This window comes from Sus scrofa, chromosome 1, assembly GCF_054392235.1.
Source record: "Sus scrofa isolate SSC_HxYL_T2T_F1_AM1 chromosome 1, Sscrofa_HxYL_maternal_Yorkshire_Landrace_v2.0, whole genome shotgun sequence".
NCBI lineage: Eukaryota > Metazoa > Chordata > Mammalia > Artiodactyla > Suidae > Sus > Sus scrofa.
In genome coordinates this window covers 17,335,471-17,353,140 of record NC_139383.1, presented here as the reverse complement: position 1 = coordinate 17,353,140, position 17,670 = coordinate 17,335,471, and the positions used below count along the sequence as shown (strand labels likewise).

At 45.3% G+C, this 17,670-nt stretch overlaps 1 protein-coding gene across 5 annotated transcripts in view; it reads left to right on the top strand.

The window, feature by feature from the left end:
* SASH1 (SAM and SH3 domain containing 1) overlaps positions 1 to 17,670 on the top strand; it is a 205,029-nt gene that overhangs the window by 170,825 nt on the left and 16,534 nt on the right. For all 5 annotated transcript variants that reach the window (XM_021072069.2, XM_021072066.2, XM_085024107.1 and 2 more), the window contains 6 exons: positions 4,941 to 5,015; positions 6,502 to 6,645; positions 10,316 to 10,451; positions 12,090 to 12,259; positions 13,008 to 13,217; positions 14,006 to 14,156. In XM_021072069.2, coding sequence (XP_020927728.2) covers positions 4,941 to 5,015; positions 6,502 to 6,645; positions 10,316 to 10,451; positions 12,090 to 12,259; positions 13,008 to 13,217; positions 14,006 to 14,156 — 886 coding nt within the window. The remainder of the gene's footprint in view (positions 1 to 4,940; positions 5,016 to 6,501; positions 6,646 to 10,315; positions 10,452 to 12,089; positions 12,260 to 13,007; positions 13,218 to 14,005; positions 14,157 to 17,670) is intronic.

The following is a 17,670-nucleotide window of genomic DNA, read 5'->3' as shown; positions in this document are numbered from 1 at the left end:
GGAAAATGCTGGAAAGTATATTTCTTCTATTACTAAGGGCCGATGGAAAGTTCTTAAATCTAAAGGGGAAAAACAAAATCAGAGCTGTTTTTCTTTTACTTGAGTAGATTTGATGTGCTTATCTTTTTAAACAAAAGGCTCAGCATTTAGAAAAGTCCCCCACTGCCCCATGGATTTTTCTGTACATAGCTAGGAATAAAGTACTTACTGCTAAATAATTAAATGGTCTTCAGCTTTATTACTGAATTATTGGAGACCTGGTACAGTTTATTTTCAGGGCAAGACATATTGAACTTGAGAATCTAGGTATTTAACATCCCAAATTCCCACCCAACTTTTAGTTTGCACAGGCGCCCGTATAAGTGGCACCGTGCAAGGAGGCACTGTGGGCTTGCTGGCTTCGCTAGCCGTTGGCACCTTGCTTATTTGTAGACTGGGGCTGCTGGCCTCTCCCCTTTTAAAGGTCTGAAGGAATAACCTATACTGCCACCTCCTGTGGTGGCTTCTCCTAGAATATTCCTTCGCATTATAAGATGTTCTTCTCCAGATGATTGCTGTCATTTAAACTGATTCAGTCAGGTTCTGCTTCTGTGGAAATGAGACTGACTGATGAATAACATCCTTTTTTATTTTTGGTCTTTTTTTGCCGTTTCTTGGGCCTCTCCCAGGCTGAGGGTCGAATCGGAGCTGTAGCCACTGGCCTACACCAGAGCCACAGCAACTCGGGATCTGAGCCATGTCTGCAACCTACACCACAGCTCACGGCAATGCCAGATCCTTAACCTACTGAGCGAGGCCAGGGTTCGAACCCGAAACCTCATGGTTCCTAGTCAGATTTGTTAACCACTGAGCCACGACGGGAACTCCTGAATAACATCCTTAAAATGAACTTCTCTGTTCTGAAAGGATGCTTAGGTCTGTACCAGCCCTTAGGTTTCCCAAATATTCCCACATGTGTTGCCTTTCTTACTGGATCTTACTTTCTCTCTTTTTTGTCCCATTGTTGTAAATCTTGCAACACTTTTAATATTATCACTAACAGCTTTTCCTCTGGCTCTTTCTCCATCATGGCAACAGTTTGTGTTTGTCTTTGTTGTAACATAACAATTCTTTGTATCACTCATTCAGTTCTCACCCACAGATCTTTTTTGTAAAATCTTGTGGCTACCCAGTGTTGGTGTGATTTGCTTTTTGAGAGGTGTTCGTCTGCCTCTGTACCTTTGACACGGTCTTGATAGAACAGTTCCATCTCTACTCTGTGAACTGATGGCTCATCCCCATGAGTTGAGATCACGTAAGACTGAGAATTTTTCCAATTGAGTGCCTTGAGTGGCTCATGTGTTCCTCATATTCTTTGCTGCTGTATTAATGATATAACTTCAAGAGGACTTTCTCGCTAGAGGTCCTATTTCCAAGATTTGTGCCCTTGTGGGCCGTCGTACCCACATTGAGGGACATTGAGTGTGGACATTTGGACAGACTTGTTTTCATGTGCCAGTTTCAACCCTTGTCAAAGTGGCACTCTCTATAGCCTCCATCCCAAGTAATCCGCTTGAGGCTGGATATTTTTTAAGGGCTATGAACTTGAGGCAGTACTGGACAGTTTCAATACTTGCTGAAATATATGTTCAGTTCCAAATTAGAAATGTATGCATACCATTTCTCATAAGCATAATTGTACAATTAAGAAAACAAAATTTAATTTTCTACTTATTCAGAGAACCTAGGGGAAAATAAGTGTTTTAACAACAGAAAGAGGTTTTTCTGGGGTTTTTTTTTTCTTAAGGGATTAAGATAAAATCTTTTTGCTTGGTTTACTTCAGGTTTTTTCCCTTCTTCTTGTCATATCTCTTTCATTTTACTGAAAAGTGTCGTGCCCTTTATTCTTGAACCTTGATCTTTTTGTCTTTCAAAAAATGCCATATTTGCTTGATGAAACCTCAGGGAAATGACAATGCTTTGCACTCACTGGAAACCGTCACTTGTCTTGCTTTTTATTTGGTCATTCAGTTTTCGTTTGGGGGAAGAGACATGCATGACATTTCGGAATTTTGCCCGTTAAAAAAAAATTCAGCCCTCCCCCCACCAAAAAACATGTCTTCAACTGCATGCCCATTCCATTGACTGGCTCTCCTCATCCACAAGCATCTCTCTAGAATGTTCTTATAATTATCTGTGCAGGAGATGGTCGAACTTGAAAAAACTCATTTAGGCTTCGTTTATATAGCCCGCCAAAGTCAAAGATTGGTCTGCCCTCTCCTACTATTCTCTCTACCGTCTGTTTTCTCTGTTGTAAGCGTGCTGCTTTGGTAACTCCTTAATATTCCAGAAAAAAGCTTGAGATTAGTTCAAGCAGTGCCAACTGTTATATTTTATTCATCCTCCTTTGAAAAAGAAGAATCGGTTCCAAATATCTCAGCATATCACTGGGAGAGGTTTTAGTTGTTAGTTATGAAAACCAGTCCATTCTTTACTCTCAGCTTATTTTAGGAATAAATGCATGTAGCAGGCATATGAAGACATAAACGAGCTTCTAATTTATTGCAGTTATCGTTTCCACATAAATTCTTTGTCAGTTATTTCATATGCATCAGAAATAACATGCTGGGCTTCAGGGCTGCAGTTGATGCTGGAATTCAAAGCAGGAAAGCACAAAAGCCATCAAATGATGAGGCATCTGGACGCCATACTGTGTCTGCGGAGCCCTGAGTCACAGGAAAAAACTCGAATAAAATCACTGCCTTTGCAAAAATGAGAAAATGTATTTGGCACTATAAACTGGAAAGAGAAAGTTGAAGTTAAAGCTTAGTCCTGAGAGATGGTCATAGCACTGGTTGCAGATGAGGGAATTTGATGAGTGTTTTGTATACAGGATCTTTCTGTTTTTATAGAGATAGGTCCACTTCAGTTGACTGTAAGGGAAATCAGATTGTCTATTGATGTTTCACATAAAATTAGAATAACTCTCCTTTGAAATCGTGTCCATGGTGGATTACTTAAACCAGCAGCAACAGCTTTGGTGAAGGAGAAAAACAGCTGCGTGATATCCTGAATGCTGGTTATCCCGCCGAGCCTCCTGCGGCACTTCTGCCTCTCTTGGCTTCTCCTTCTGCCACACCTGCCCTCTCTCTATTTTTGGCCCATTCCTGGGATGGCTCTGGTTTACAGGGGAAGCTCCCAGAATGTAAGGCCCAGAAGTAAGCCCAGTTCTTCATTTGCACATTTAGCCTGTTGCCTAAGCCTAAACTTGAACGCAGCAATTGTCAAGACAAGCTACCAAATTCTCAGTGTGGTGTTTTCAGTAATGAAAGAAACCAGCATTCCTAGAGTGAGGCTTTGTACCAGGCAGTGTGCTAGAAGCCTCAAATCTAGAATATAGATAGTATTTTACTAGTGAAGAAACCAAAGCTCAGAGAGTTTAAGTACTTTAACTGTGGTCACACAGCAAGTTAAATGGCAGAACCAGTCTTTGGGTTTTTTGTCTTTTGGGTTTTTTTTGGTCTTTTTGCCATTTCTTGGGCCACTCCCACGGCATATGGAGGTTCCCAGGCTAGGGGTCAAATCGGAGCTATAGCCACCAGCTTACACCAGAGCCACAGCAACTTGGGATCTGAGCCGTGTCTGCAATCTACACCACAGCTCACGGCAACGTCAGATCCTTAACCCACCGAGCAAGGCCTGGGATTGAACCCAAAACCTCATGGTTCCTAGTCGGATTCATTAACCACTGAGCCATGATGGGAACTCCCAGTCTTTGGTTCTGTATGATTCCAAAAACCTAGGTATTTTTTTCCCCTAGATGTTTCTGCTTTCTCAGTTATACATATGTGTGTGTATTTTAAATAAGCAATGTTTATAGTATAAATTGACTTTCCTGTCCATTTCTTCCATGTATTAGTAGTTAATTAGAGTTCTCTGAGAAACAAATCTGTTATTGAGATTTTATTACCAATTTCTTAAAAAGAGAATCAGTTGTAACAAAAGTTGGTGTGCTTTGAATTTCTCCTTGTTCTTAAAGATTTGGGGTCAGGGGGAGGTGGTGCTTGAGTAGCTTTTGCTCGAAAAACAACAGAGAATTCAAACCAAGTTCTGGAAAAATTAAAGCCCTGAAACATAAGCAGTTCCAGAAAGTTTGAAAGCAGCCGAAAGGACAATCAAGGCATTCTTTATAACATCAGTGTTTTCCCTATTGAAATGAAGGAAGTGCGGTCAAAGACAGTCCCAGAATCAAACTTTTTCTTTCTGGGCAAATGTGGTGTCTTTCCTTCCTACAGTCTGAGGAAAGGGGTCATAAGGAATTCAGTTGGGCAGTTAGATGGGAAAGTTATCAGCATTTTTGGCGAGGTCAGGGAAGCAATGACTGAGTAATCCTCTGGCCTGATTAGACTCTATTGTAAACATAACCTTTTCCCCTCCATCTCAGCAATGTAAAACTAAACAAAACAAGAGTCTTCGAAAAGCCTGCTGTCGGAGGCAGGGCTATAGGACTTCAGATCTGGATTCCCGAGACCCCTCTGAGCAAGGGGTTCTCTAATGAGTTTTCCCTCATTATCACTGCTATATGCAGCCAATATTAAGGGGACTGGAAGGGGATTCTGTTGCTAAGAGACAGGGAATCTTAGCGCACTTCACACAGGTATGTTTATTGTTGTTGCATTTTTTTTTTTTTTTTAAACCACTGGATTTTTGTTAAGGGGATTCTGAACCTCTGGTGTAGGCACAGTTCCAGTGGCCTGTGGAAATGCAAAATGAGTGACGTCTCCTGATAACATAAGTCATGGATTTTTTTTTTTCTTCATCATTCCTCATTCCGTACGTCCATCGCGTAACTTTTTGTGACTCCGTGATGTCTTGCACGAGGGAAACGTGTTGGGTGGCTGCACTGCTGGCCACCGTAAGCATAACCGGATTATTCCCACCCTGCCCTCTCCTTTCCACAGAGAACCTGCAGTTTTGGAGGCTTCGACTTGACAAATCGTTCCCTACACATCGGCAGTAATACTTCAGACCCCGTGGTGAGTGAGCATCAGAGCACAGCAAAGGGTTTGTTTGGATCAAGTGATGTGGTTGACGCAGTTTCGCATTTGGTATCTTTGAGAGTCACTGCTGGGTAATGACACTGCTCCTCGGGAATCCTAAGTCACACTGGGAGAGAAGTCCTGTTTCCCCACCTCAGTCCCCTTACTGTTGCCCCCGAAGTGAAATGACGACCACCTGCAGCTTCCCTCTCCCTCTTGGCAGTAGCCGCATTTCTTTGATGGCTTGGTTTCCAGGGTTCTTGGAGTCACAAGTGCAGATGAGCTTGGTTTCTATGGTGTTGGTCATTGGTGCACACGTGCTTTTTGTCCACACCAGTTGCAAGTGGATGGGGCTGTTACACACAGGTAGTGCCATAGGATGAAGCCCTGGGATTTGGGTTCCAAGAGTATGCGCCAACATTTCTGAAAGCCAGCTTTGTCACAGGCCAGGTGCGTAGCCCTACCTTAAGCCTAGGTCTTTCTGATTTGAAGTGTCCTAAAGTGGACCCAGTCCTTGTGGGGCAGAGCAAACCAGACTTCTCAGGGCCAAGGTTACTGCTTCCTCAGACCTGTCTCTGGATGGTAATCTAGGGACAGACCTCTGAGGTACCCAAGTTCTCCCTAAGGCTTGCTGTCTGAGGTCCCAAGGATGTAGGTGTATTTTCCATACAGTTTTGTTTCCCCCTGGTGCATTTTGTCATGAAACTGTGAAATTAGGATTCTGTGCTTTCCACTTGTCATATCACATGTCAGCTGAAGAACTCATCTTTGTGGAAGTGTTTAAGAATTTCCTGGAGGAATAAATCTATTTTATTTGGATATCAAATTGTATTGATTTGTAAACCAAAAATGTCCTGGAGTCAGTCTTTTAAAAAAATGAAAGTGTGATTTTTTTTTTTTGTCTTTCCTGGGGGAAATGTTTGTTTGTTTCAATGCAAAATAGAATGAGGTGACCGCAATCTAACTGGTTCAGAAAAGGAAATTTTCACACTCTTACTTAGGGTCTGAGCACAGGAAATGATATAAATCCTACCAGATGCTGGACATCTCATAATTGAGATTTGCTGTTTTGTTCTTACCACTTTCCTAGGGTGATTAGCTGTATAATCTTTCCCTTCCTCCAAACTGCTGGGATTAAGTGAGCGTTGGTTCATCTAAGTCACTATTGATGAAATACAGTCCCTTTGGGTGTTTAAAATGATGGGGGGAAAATAATAGAAGAATATACTAAGATTGAAGAAAGTAAAGTGACTTACATCCCACTTCAAACAAACAATAAACAAAAGCCCCTTAGTCAGTAGCTTTTAATTTTTAATTGAAAAGATAAATAACCTAGCAGTGAATTAATATAAGGAAAAAGTGAAGGTCCCGAGGCATGCCCATGTTTTTCTGAGAGGTCGAACATTCAGGATTTGAATAATAAAACCTGTTTGGGAGCCTCATTTTCTGTGATTAAAGATGCTTATAACCTTTTGTTTTGCAGGGTAAAGAAGGAGATTTTGTGTACAAAGAAGTAATCAAATCACCCACTGCCTCCCGCATCTCTCTTGGGAAAAAAGTGAAATCAGTGAAAGAGACCATGAGGAAGAGAATGTCTAAAAAATACAGCAGCTCTGTCTCTGAGCAGGTATGTGAGGGCCAGGCAAAAAGCCCCCTTGGTTCCTCCCGACGACAAGAAAAGCCGAGCACGGTCAATCTGAGATTTTACATGGTACTATACACATGCATTGACCTTAACAGGCTCCAGGACCATGCTTAGTTTATGTGGACAAACACTGGATTCAGCAAATATTTATTAATCACTTAGGTGCTGGGCATACAGAGCAGGCCCTGCCTTCTAGATATAGTGAAAGAAAACACAGCCATGTAAAGAAATGATTTTTCTTTAATGCAGTAAAAGCACTAACTACAAATTAGAACACAAAGGAAGGATTTTCTTTTCTAATGTAGCCCTTGCTCCAAAATGGGCGTCCCTGGGATCAAACCAAAAAAGGACAATCATGTTTTCTTAGACAGCAGACTTCTTTCTCTCTCTCTCTTTTTTTCCCTTATCAAAGAAATGCAGTGTTAGGTCGTTCTAGAAGCACAGAGCATGTGTGAGAGGTAAACTTAAGGTGCTTCCTGGATGTAGGACTGAACATACTACTGCTGTTTCTGTGAGGGTGTTTTCACTAAGTAGCCCAATCTGCAGCCACTAAGATAACACAGAACTGACACCTCTCCCTTCCCCAATTCTATAATGTCATCACTGGGAACATGACCTGTTTCTGTCTTATTTGTGTGGGTAGAGGGAATAATGACATTTGGAAAGCTGGGCCTGGAGATAATTTTGACCATTAGATTTTTAGAACCCTCTCCGCTGGCACTTTTATAGTGTTCATTGTGTAGTCTATTGAAGTCCCTGTGCGTGAGCTGGTTGTCTACCTGAAATGTGGAGGTGATGCCGCTCTATCTACTGAATAAAACAGCAGGGGAAGCAGACATTTTTGTTCAGCTGCTGCCCTCTGGTGGACACAGAGAGCTAAAAACCAAGCCTCCCTGTGTATTGCTTTGCACACCAGCTAGCCAGCCTCCTGCCCTGTGAGACACACAAAGCCTGTACATCTTCACTTTAGTACAGTGGTTCTCACATACTGTAGGAGGTTGATTTTGCTCTCCCACCAGCCCCCGGGCTTTGGCTGGGGACATTTTCGATAGTTGTAACCGGGTTGGGGTGGGGTGATGTTGGGTGCTACTGACATCTGGTGGATAGAAGTCAGAGATGCCCCTTACAATACACAGAGCAGCCTCCCCCCACAACAAAGAATTGTCCATCCAAATGCCATTCGTGCTCAGGTTGAGAAGCCATGGCTTGTTAGACCTACAGGGGAAGTCTGGGCAGCCTCTAGTGTCTCTTCTCCATGATTGTTTTCCTTGTTCTTTTCATTTCTTGTCCCTGTGGGTGTGGGAGTGACGGTGACTCTGTATTTCTGGCCAGCAGTGACGCAAACTCTGCACTCCTGTGAAACACACATCATGCCAAGGAAAGCAGTGCCTCAAATTTAAAGCACTTTGTTTAGTTGGCTTTTCCCCCAAATTGAAACATCCACCAAAAGCTCTTGTAAACTTACATTCCTAGGCGTTTTCCACTTGATGAATCATGAGCCTCGACCTTTAATGCCGTATGGAGCCTTTTTCTATAATTTCACTAGTATGTAGATATCTCATATTTTTAGTCCTCTGTGTTTTTAAAACAGTCATTTCACATAAACCAAAAAAAAAAAAGAAGGAATCACTGTCATGTTTTTTGGAGAGACAAGTATTACTGATGGAAGGCTTTAATTTCCCCCCTACTTTTTACTAAGTATACCAACTATTCTGGTAAGGATTTGTGTCTGCTCTATTCCTACTCTGTATGCCCAGCTTCTAGAATAGTACCTGCTCTTGCAAGCAATCAATAAAGATGTGATAAATAATTTTCTAAAAGCATTTGTGAACATAGAGTATACAAAGTGTATATTTCCTATGACTGTTTTTCAAAATGTGAGATTTTTTTTTTCAGGAGCATTTTAAAAAGATTTTAATTGGAAAGGTGGCTGATTTTATGATTCAAAAAATGAATGAAAACCTACTCCAGAATTCGCCCTTTGCAGTTTAAGTCACTTCCTAATAATGCTCCCCTGTTTATGGCAGTTGTTGTTCAGGGTATTTGCTTACTCTCCTTATGTATAAAGCAGAAGTGTGTTTTGGGTCAGAAGCTGCCCTTACTGTTGTCCTTAAATGTTTGCAGGGCCCCCGCAGAATCTCAGGCAGAGCCCGTCTGATGATTCGGCACTCTGCAAATAACAGGTTTCGTTTAGATGGTTTAGTGCTCACGTGGCTGTGTAGTATGCCAGAGAGTGTTCTATTTGGGCAAGTAAACCATTCTGGCTATCATTGGCTATCGACATCTCAATGAGCAGGCTCTAGTCACCCTTCATTTGCCAAGCTAATGATACCTAGGCATCCGAGAAGTGAGTAAAACTGCTGAGTCATAACTGTTGACCTTACCATCTAAAAGGGACTTCGCAGCTTTTTACTAACAACACAGAAAAAGAAGTGAAAGAAGGTGAAATCCTAGGGTGACGTATGAAAATTGATTACAGACAGAACAGTGGTATGTTTGCTCTACAGTTGACCCTTGAACAACACGAGCTTGAATTGCACAGGTCCACTGAAAGGTGGATTTTGCTAGAGCACTTCTGGATCTGTGGTTGAATCTGGCAGGTGCAGTACCCCGGATAAGGAGGCCAACTACAAGTTATATTCAGATTTTCAGCTGCAGAGTGGCTCAGCACCCCTAATCTCTGTGTGTTCAAGGGACAGCTATATATCTGGGTCTTAAGTTAGTATTTTATTAGCCAATTTCAATAACTTTGTGATAGAAATATATAAGAATCTGGCCTTTTTTTTTTTTTTTTGCTTTTTAGGGCCACACCTGCGGCACATGGAAGTTCCCAGGCTAGGGGTCCAACCGGAGCTACAGCTGCCTGCGTACACCACAGCCACAGCAACGCAGGATCCGAGCCACATCTGTGATTTACACCAGAGCTCACAGTAACACGGGATCCTTAACCCACTGAGCGAGGCCAGAGATCACACCCGCAACCTCATGGTTCCTGGTTAGATTCGTTTACGCTGCGCCACAGTGGGAACTCCCGGAATCTGGCTTTTTTGTTGTTGTTATTGTATCCATGGCATGTGGAGGTTCCTGGGCCAGGGATTGAACCCATACCTCAGTTGCAGCCTGCCTCACATGGGTTAAGCTGGATCCTTAACCCATGCTGCCACAAGGGGACTTCCACATCTGGCTTTTTTTTAAAAGACAAAAGATACCCTCTTTTTTTTTTTTTTTTAAGTGTAATTATTTCAGACAGGCTTGATGTCCTTTGATAGTACCTTCTGGACACTGCATTATTTGCGGATTATATCGAATCTGCACTTAAAGTCCAGTTTTTTACTGCATAAGGAGTTTGCTCAAAAGTCTCTAAGTCTTTAATGAAATGATCTGTCTACAAGGTAGATAGATTTTTTTTTTTTCAAGAACATCTATTTGAGCATGTAAAATACTTCTTGAGTGCTTAATTAATAGTTACATGAGCCACAACTTTAAAATGAAGAAGGCTATAGATTACAAAGAAGGAGACTATTAGGTGAAGAATCAGACACGGATATAAGAATGGATTTGCTTGACTTTGTTGTGGGCTCGACTGCTGTGAATTACAAAAGGACGCCCGTCCCCTCTGATGAGCTGTAATGTTTCTTGAAACCCATTTCAGGATTCAGGCCTCGACGGAATGCCTGGCTCCCCTCCATCCTCTCAGCCTGACGGCGAACACATGGACAAGCCCAAGCTCAAAGCTGGAGGGTCTGTGGAGAGTCTGCGGAGTTCTCTGAGCGGCCAGAGCTCGATGAGTACGTCCCGTTTGTTTTTTTTTTCTTTTTGCTATTTCTTGGGCCGCTCCCACGGCATATGGAGGTTCCCAGGCTAGGGGTCCAATTGGAGCTGTAGCCACCGGCCTACGCCAGAGCCACAGCAACGTGGGATCCGAGCCGCGTCTGCAACCTACACCATAGCTCACGGCAACGCCGGATCGTTAACCCACTGAGCAAGGGCAGAGACCGAACCCGCAACCTCATGGTTCCTAGTCGGATTCGTTAACCACTGCGCCACGACGGGAACTCCAGTACATCCCGTTTGTAATCGTAGATGATTTCCTTGGAGTCAAAATCAGACTTTTCCTGAGTGTCAGGTTCAGGCAGTTGAAAGGTAAGACGTTTCTACCCGTAAGATGCCCATACGGAGACACACCCGCAAGATACCTGGCCCTGGCATCCTATTTGTTCTGTAGCTGATGCTCAGCAGTGGCACAAGAGGTGAATTTGAGTCGGAAAAGAGAGAAAGCAGGTCAGAGGAAGATCTGGAGCCTGGAGGCGAAGGGGTTGGGGTGGAGGTGGGGCAGCTCACCAGGTGAGCAGCGGAGTCAGAGCAGAGGGCCAGGGTCCTGCCGGGCACACGCTGCTGTCCCGCCCCACCTCAGGGAGCATCCTCCGCCTACAGTTGTAAATAGCGATCCTTGGACCACCGTTTTGTCTTACAGATTTGGGTAGAAATAACCTCATCAGCTCCTTGTCCCCTGCTATTGTCTTTGTCCTTGTGAATCCAGTTCCTTTATTAGCCTTTTATTGGGGTTTAATAAAAGAGAAGACAAATGCTTCTCTTCAGCCTGCAGTCTTTAATCAGAAACATTTTTATGCAGGATTCAACACAGTAATGTGACATTATTTTTCCCTGATGAATTTTGGGCACTGGGAGGTATCAATAATTCTCTTCTGGTTTGACAATGAAAGCCGATATCTTCATAACTTTTATGATTAAAACATTATTGGAATTCCCCGGTGGCTCAGTGGGTTAAGCATCCAGCGTTGTCACTGCTGTGGCGCGGGTTCCATCCCTGGCCGGGGAAATTTCCACATGCTGCAGGAGCAGCCAAAAAAACAACCACCAAAAAACCCCACATTATTATCAGAGCAATAAAGTAGTCAACTAAGAACCAGAAAAATAATAAGAGGAGAGAATTACAATTGTCCCCGAAACAAATGCTGTTCAACCCCTCTCGGTCCAGTGGTGGTGTTAGCCAAACGCTACAGGGGAGGGAACCACGTTTAAACCCACCACTTTAAAAGCACTTGACCTTGGGCAAGTTGACCTCTGAGATTCCTCCTCTGTAAGCTGGGGTCACAAGCAGTAATGCTTAACAGATGGGAGGCCATGAATGTTAAGCGCGGACGGCGTCCTCCATCAGGGAGTCTCTGTGTCACCTGGATTCCCAGGTCAGAAAGGTAACTTGCTCGAATCCCCTGTCCCATTAGAGGGGACAGTCAGGAAACTCAGATTCTCCCCAGGTCTCAGCTCTGGTCCTGACAAATGGCTGTGGCTCGAGACTTCCCTTCTCTGGCCCCTGCCTTCCTAGGCTGTGGCACCTTCGCTGCGTCCGGCTGGCTGTGCAGCCAGTCTCTGTTGACCGCGTTCTGCCTGTTTCTCGTGTCCAGGCGGCCAAACAGTGAGCACCACGGACTCCTCGACCAGCAACAGGGAGAGTGTCAAGTCGGAAGACGGTGACGACGAGGAGCCCCCCTACCGGGGCCCGTTCTGTGGGCGTGCCAGGGTGCACACCGACTTCACGCCCAGCCCCTATGACACAGACTCCCTCAAGCTCAAGGTGCGTGTGTCTGCCTGGCCGTGGAGCCCTTGGGCAGGGTGCCTTGTTTCCGTCAGAGACGTTCTTTCCTCCCAGCTGTGGAATGCTGGGCTGGTGTGGTGCACACTGGCCAGTGTCTCGGCTCCCTTCGGAAACGGGTCTCCTCGGGGGGGAAAAATGAAACAGAGCCGGCCAGCACTTGGGGATCGAGGCGGTGTCATGTTAATCCTTTGTTGCCACCACCTGTTCCTGCTGGCCCTGCTGTCTTCTGCTCTCAGCTTCCTTCTAGAAGTCCTGTCACCCTCCACCTCCAGTCTCTGTGCTTTTGCCACCTGAAGGGACACAACTGGCTTCTCCGTGCGATCGGTGACATTTGTACAGGATAGATGGGGTTCCTCAAAATGTGTGATGCAGTCGCAGGACAGGGGTTGCCACTGACCTGATTGGTGGGCAGTCCTTGCTCTAGGACGTAGGAGCTCTGGGTGAGGGTGGGCATTCAGAGAGCCAGGGGTCCCCCAGCCTCGAGCGCTGGGAGACACTGGGGCACACCATGCTGTGAGGCAGGAGGGCGCAGAGGACGGGGCCCCCGGCCTCCATGGGGTCCAGCGCCACCAAACAGGCTCTGTCTGGCTCTCTGCCAGACCCCCATTATGTAAGGTGACCCGAGGGACCCCTCAGTGTCTTCACATCCATGTGACTAACACATCAGATTGATGATTCATGCTGGGAAGTGGACCCGATGTTAAGATCTTTGTCCCCTGCGCCCCAGAAAGGAGACATCATTGACATAATCAGCAAGCCCCCCATGGGCACCTGGATGGGTCTGCTGAACAACAAGGTGGGCACGTTCAAATTCATCTACGTGGACGTGCTCAATGAGGAAGAGGAGAAGCCCAAGCGCCCCACCAGGAGGAGGAGGAAAGGAAGACGCCCCCAGCCCAAGTCGGTGGAGGAGCTCCTTGATCGCATCAACCTCAAAGTCAGTTCCGTCCTGTTGCGACCCCACCTTGCCTTCCCCTTCGAAACCGAGCGAGTGAGGGCACTTTCAGGGAAGGGCGGGGCGATCCGCGCCATCCAGCAAGGGCGGCCCATTGCTATGAGTACCTGTTATCCTACAGAAGTAGTTACCAGCACTGACGCTGCCCTTGACCTCCTCTGGGGGTGAGAGCGTGAGCCCCAGGTCAGAACTGGCTCCTGGTCCAAAGAGCAGCTTGCCAAGAGCTGTGCACTTCAAGCTCCTACCAGGATGGGCTGTAAGCATCAACGCCGGGCGCCCTGGCCGGTTTCTCAGAGGCCATAAGGGTTCTTCTTTTCCCACCTCTGTCCCACCATGACTCCCAGCATCTCATGGGGTCAGTCCACGTGGTAGGATCTGCTTCCTCTTTGCAAAATTGCCTTGCTCCTGAGGAAGTCGCCAGTCTCTCTGAGCTGGATTTCCGTAGCTCTAAGTAAAAGAAGAATCTCCTCCACTGCCCACTAGGTACCATCACAGGCCCTGCTCACAGCAAGGGCACAATGTAAACGCAAGCTAGTGGAGTCCATCTCGGCCCAAAATGTCCATCTTCTTAACCCACAATTGAGGAAGTGACTCGCTAAGCTGTGCCCCAAGCTATAGGTCCAGGAGGTACAGCCTATGTGACAAAGGATATTAATTCCTCTTTCAATTCGCATAAAAATGGCTATGGCTGCAGAGTCTAGTGGCCAGTTGTGGGTCAGGCATCACCTGGAGGGGCCTGCTGACTCACCTCTGTCTTCTGTCCTTCCTAGGAGCATATGCCCACTTTCCTGTTCAACGGATATGAAGATCTGGACACCTTTAAGCTCCTGGAGGAGGAAGACTTGGACGAGTTAAATATCAGGGACCCGGAGCACAGAGCTGTTCTCCTAACAGCAGTGGAGCTGTTACAGGAATATGACAGTAAGTCCCTCCCGGTACGGAAGTGTGTGCCATTAGATCAGTCACATTCTCAGGTCACCCGCAGGCATCCCCTAAGCTGCTAGCCTATGCTGAGGTCCCTGGAGTCACTCTTGATCCTACTCTTTTCAAAGCCAAAGTCAGTTCTGCATTATGTCAAAGAGCACGAAGACATAGATTCCTGGTGCAGACCTTCCTGCCAATGCAGGAGCAAAAGAAAGCTTGCTGCTCAACATTCCTAGGTAAGATTGAGGAAGATGCTTCTCTAGGTAACTGAGGGTTGAATCGCAGTTTTCTTAAGCAACACCGTTCACGCCACCTTAGGGACTGGTGGGATGTGCAGTCTTTAGGAGGTCGCTAAGGTCCCCGGGCACAGAAGTGACCGGGACGGTGGTGGGGAGCTTATCCCACCCGGGGTTGATTACTTCTCAGAGCACATGAGGAGTTTTCTGATTGACGAGGTTAGTTAATGAGTAAATGAAATTCGTCAGCTTGCATTAAAGAAGCAGGAAAGAATCTCAAGTGAATATGTAGAGCAGAGAATTCCACCTTGCAAATTCTCAGCCAAAAGGAGAGCTCATTTTCACAGCCCATGAACAGAATCCAGTGAGCTCACAGCTTTTATGTAGTCTATCTAAATACACTGTATCGTTTGCTCCATTAACCCCGTCTTATCTTGCTCTTTATTCTTCAATCTGACATCAAAAATATTCCTGAAATTATTCATCACGAGGAGGAGTATCCTTTCCAGTTATTGAATTCAAATGCATTTTCTCTCATATGCTCTGCTTCAGAAATATCAGTAGCTAATAGCATTTCTCTTGCTAAAAGATACACCAAAACCATGGTTAATGGTGGAAAAAAATTGTACATTACTGAATGTATGAGGCCCAAGAGACAAGTGTCTCAGTGCAGTTAAATTCACTTCTGCTTAATAGGTCCTCCCTCTAAATTAAGTAATGACATACCATCAAATAGATGTCTGAACCCTAGATAAACATGCTGTCTTCAGGGATAGATTTGGAGGGAATTGTGTTTTGTGGTTAATATCACTCTATAACCTGGTCTCTTTAGTATTGGAGCTCCCCCGGGGACACTTTGGGGGTCAATGGCCAGGTTGTCAGAGCCTGGCCCAGTGCCTGGTGTAGCCAACCAGCTATATTAATTAATATCAATTAATGTTCAATCATCTAGTCTCCTGGACCACATCTGCTCTATAAAATAGCTCATTTGCTCTCCGTCAGCCACTGAGAACAGCTGGCTTATAAGCCCCCCTCATTACATTTCCTTTAGCATGCCACCGTAGGAGGAGCAAAGCTAAATGCTGAGTGGAAGGCAGGCTGTGTCTCTGTCATGTCGCCAAGGCTCAGGCTCCTTGTCCCTCCTGGAATTATGTCCTGAGATTTGCCCCAGGGAGTATTTTGTAGGAGGGCGTCTTTGCCCATCATGATGCTCACGCAGAGGTCTAAGGGAGGCACCTTCCTTCCTCATAATCCCACTTCGAGTCTGGGCTGTGCCACTGTTTAGGACATCCCTAATGCACAAAGTGGTATTTCTTTTTAGTGGTTCCAAAACAAAGTCTTCAGGGGCGCTAGAGTGCCAGTTAGTACCAAGAGCCTGGATCCAGGTTTATCCTCCGAATGGAAGATTCCACGTGCAGTGCTGTTCATTTCATTGTGTTTGAGAAGCACTCTCTGTATGTCACTGATACCTTAGAGAAACACAGTCCGTTTCTGTCAAACTAGACAGAACCAGAGCTCTGCTGAGATTGGAGAGATCTTGCACATCTTCCGCCCAGCCTCCCACAGGAGCAAGAGGCACATCTGCCTCACTGCGTGCAGTCAGGCCAGTGGTCCAGCCTCTCTCGTTGTGTCTATGCACGGGGCCTGCCAGTCTGCAGACAGGGTGCCCTTCAGAAAAGACACTCATTGTCCCAGAGCAATTCCTTCCATTGATCCCAAACCCTCTCTCCTAGGTGGGCCAAATGAAAGCTCCTTTAAGAAAATCATTTTCATAAGAATTTTAATCACCATTATTTCAAATATGCAGGGAATTGCAGAGAAAGGAAAACAAACCCATATATCCACTTCCTAAATCCAACTAAAGTTAACATTTTGTCACATTTACTTCAATCCTTATTTTTTAAAGACTGAAATGTTACAAGCCCATTGGAAGCCCTGCTGTCCAAGAATCTCATTCCTTTCCCTACTTTCCCAGGGTAACTAAACCCAGAAAATGGCACACATCCTGGTGTATAAGCCCCTTTTGATTTGGATCCATCTCATCAGTGTTAGCACGTTCTTCTGTGTGTGTGTGTGTGTGAGTGAGACGGAGGTGGGGGAAGAACTTTAGTCCAAATTCAGGTCATGTCCAAATGGAGTCTCAGCCCATCACTCGGTCCTTTGCTCTTACTTGACAGTGAGAATGTTCGTGGTTCCAGCTCCTCTTCTTTCTTGTCTCTGTACCTTGGCATTAATGCTAGTGAGTGCGGGGAGAGGCTATGGCCTTGAATCTGCAGTATACCCACGAGATGCCTGCCCTCTCACTCTCCCTAATGAAGAGCAACTTAACTTGGGAAACACTGGCTTTTACCTTTAGGTAGTTTCGCTAAATTTGATAGTTGGATTCCTGCCAAGTAGATGCTGATTGGATCCTCAGGCAGAAAGTGGCTCTCACCCCTTGACATAAGCCTCCTGATTTTGTAAATTTGAATGGCAGTTTTCAGGCCATTCACTGGATGCCTTCACTCCCCATTATAATAACTTCCGGCATCCTGTTGTGTCGTGAGGCTGGCATCCCCAAAGATGCAGGCACAGTCCACATTTTCCTGCAATGGTAGGCACAAGTTTGCTGTTTTATTCCCATCAGTCAGCACTGTTTGTCTGTTTTGGCCACTGCAATACACTGACCCATCCCGCCAAGGACAAAACTGCATCGATGCCTCTTCCTGGGTTGTAACTGATAGCTCAAAGCCCTCATTTTCTAAGTATCATTTTCCTAAATAACATGCTATGCTAGAACAAAGGTCCTTCCAAATCCGCAGACTCTTCCACACACTGAGCACATCACTCTAGAATGTGCCACTTTTGGTCTGGGGGGAGGGGAAAGGATTTGCTCTTGGGCTTCCAGTTAATTTTTCATTAATCACTTTAAAATAGCACTTCTTCCTTTGGTGTTCTAGTTTAAGGTGTGTCCTGCCATAATTTCTGTTATAAAACACTTTCCATGTGAGAAATACAAACAGGAAGTGATAAGTGGACAGGGGGAGCAGCTGGGATATATGTGGAATGGCAGCTCTCGGCCTTCCCGCAATTTTTTTTAATGACCTAAGAAAACGCATCAGAGTTCTGATGTGTTGGGGGTGTGTGTGTGTGTGTGTGTGTGTGTGTGTGTGTGTGTGTGTGTGGTGGGGGTATGGAGGAAGGGAATAAAGAGAAAGAAAAGTAAACTAAGGCCATTCATCATCAACTCCTTATTTTACGTAGAAAATGTTTTCTTGGCTTCCATATTTGTCAGC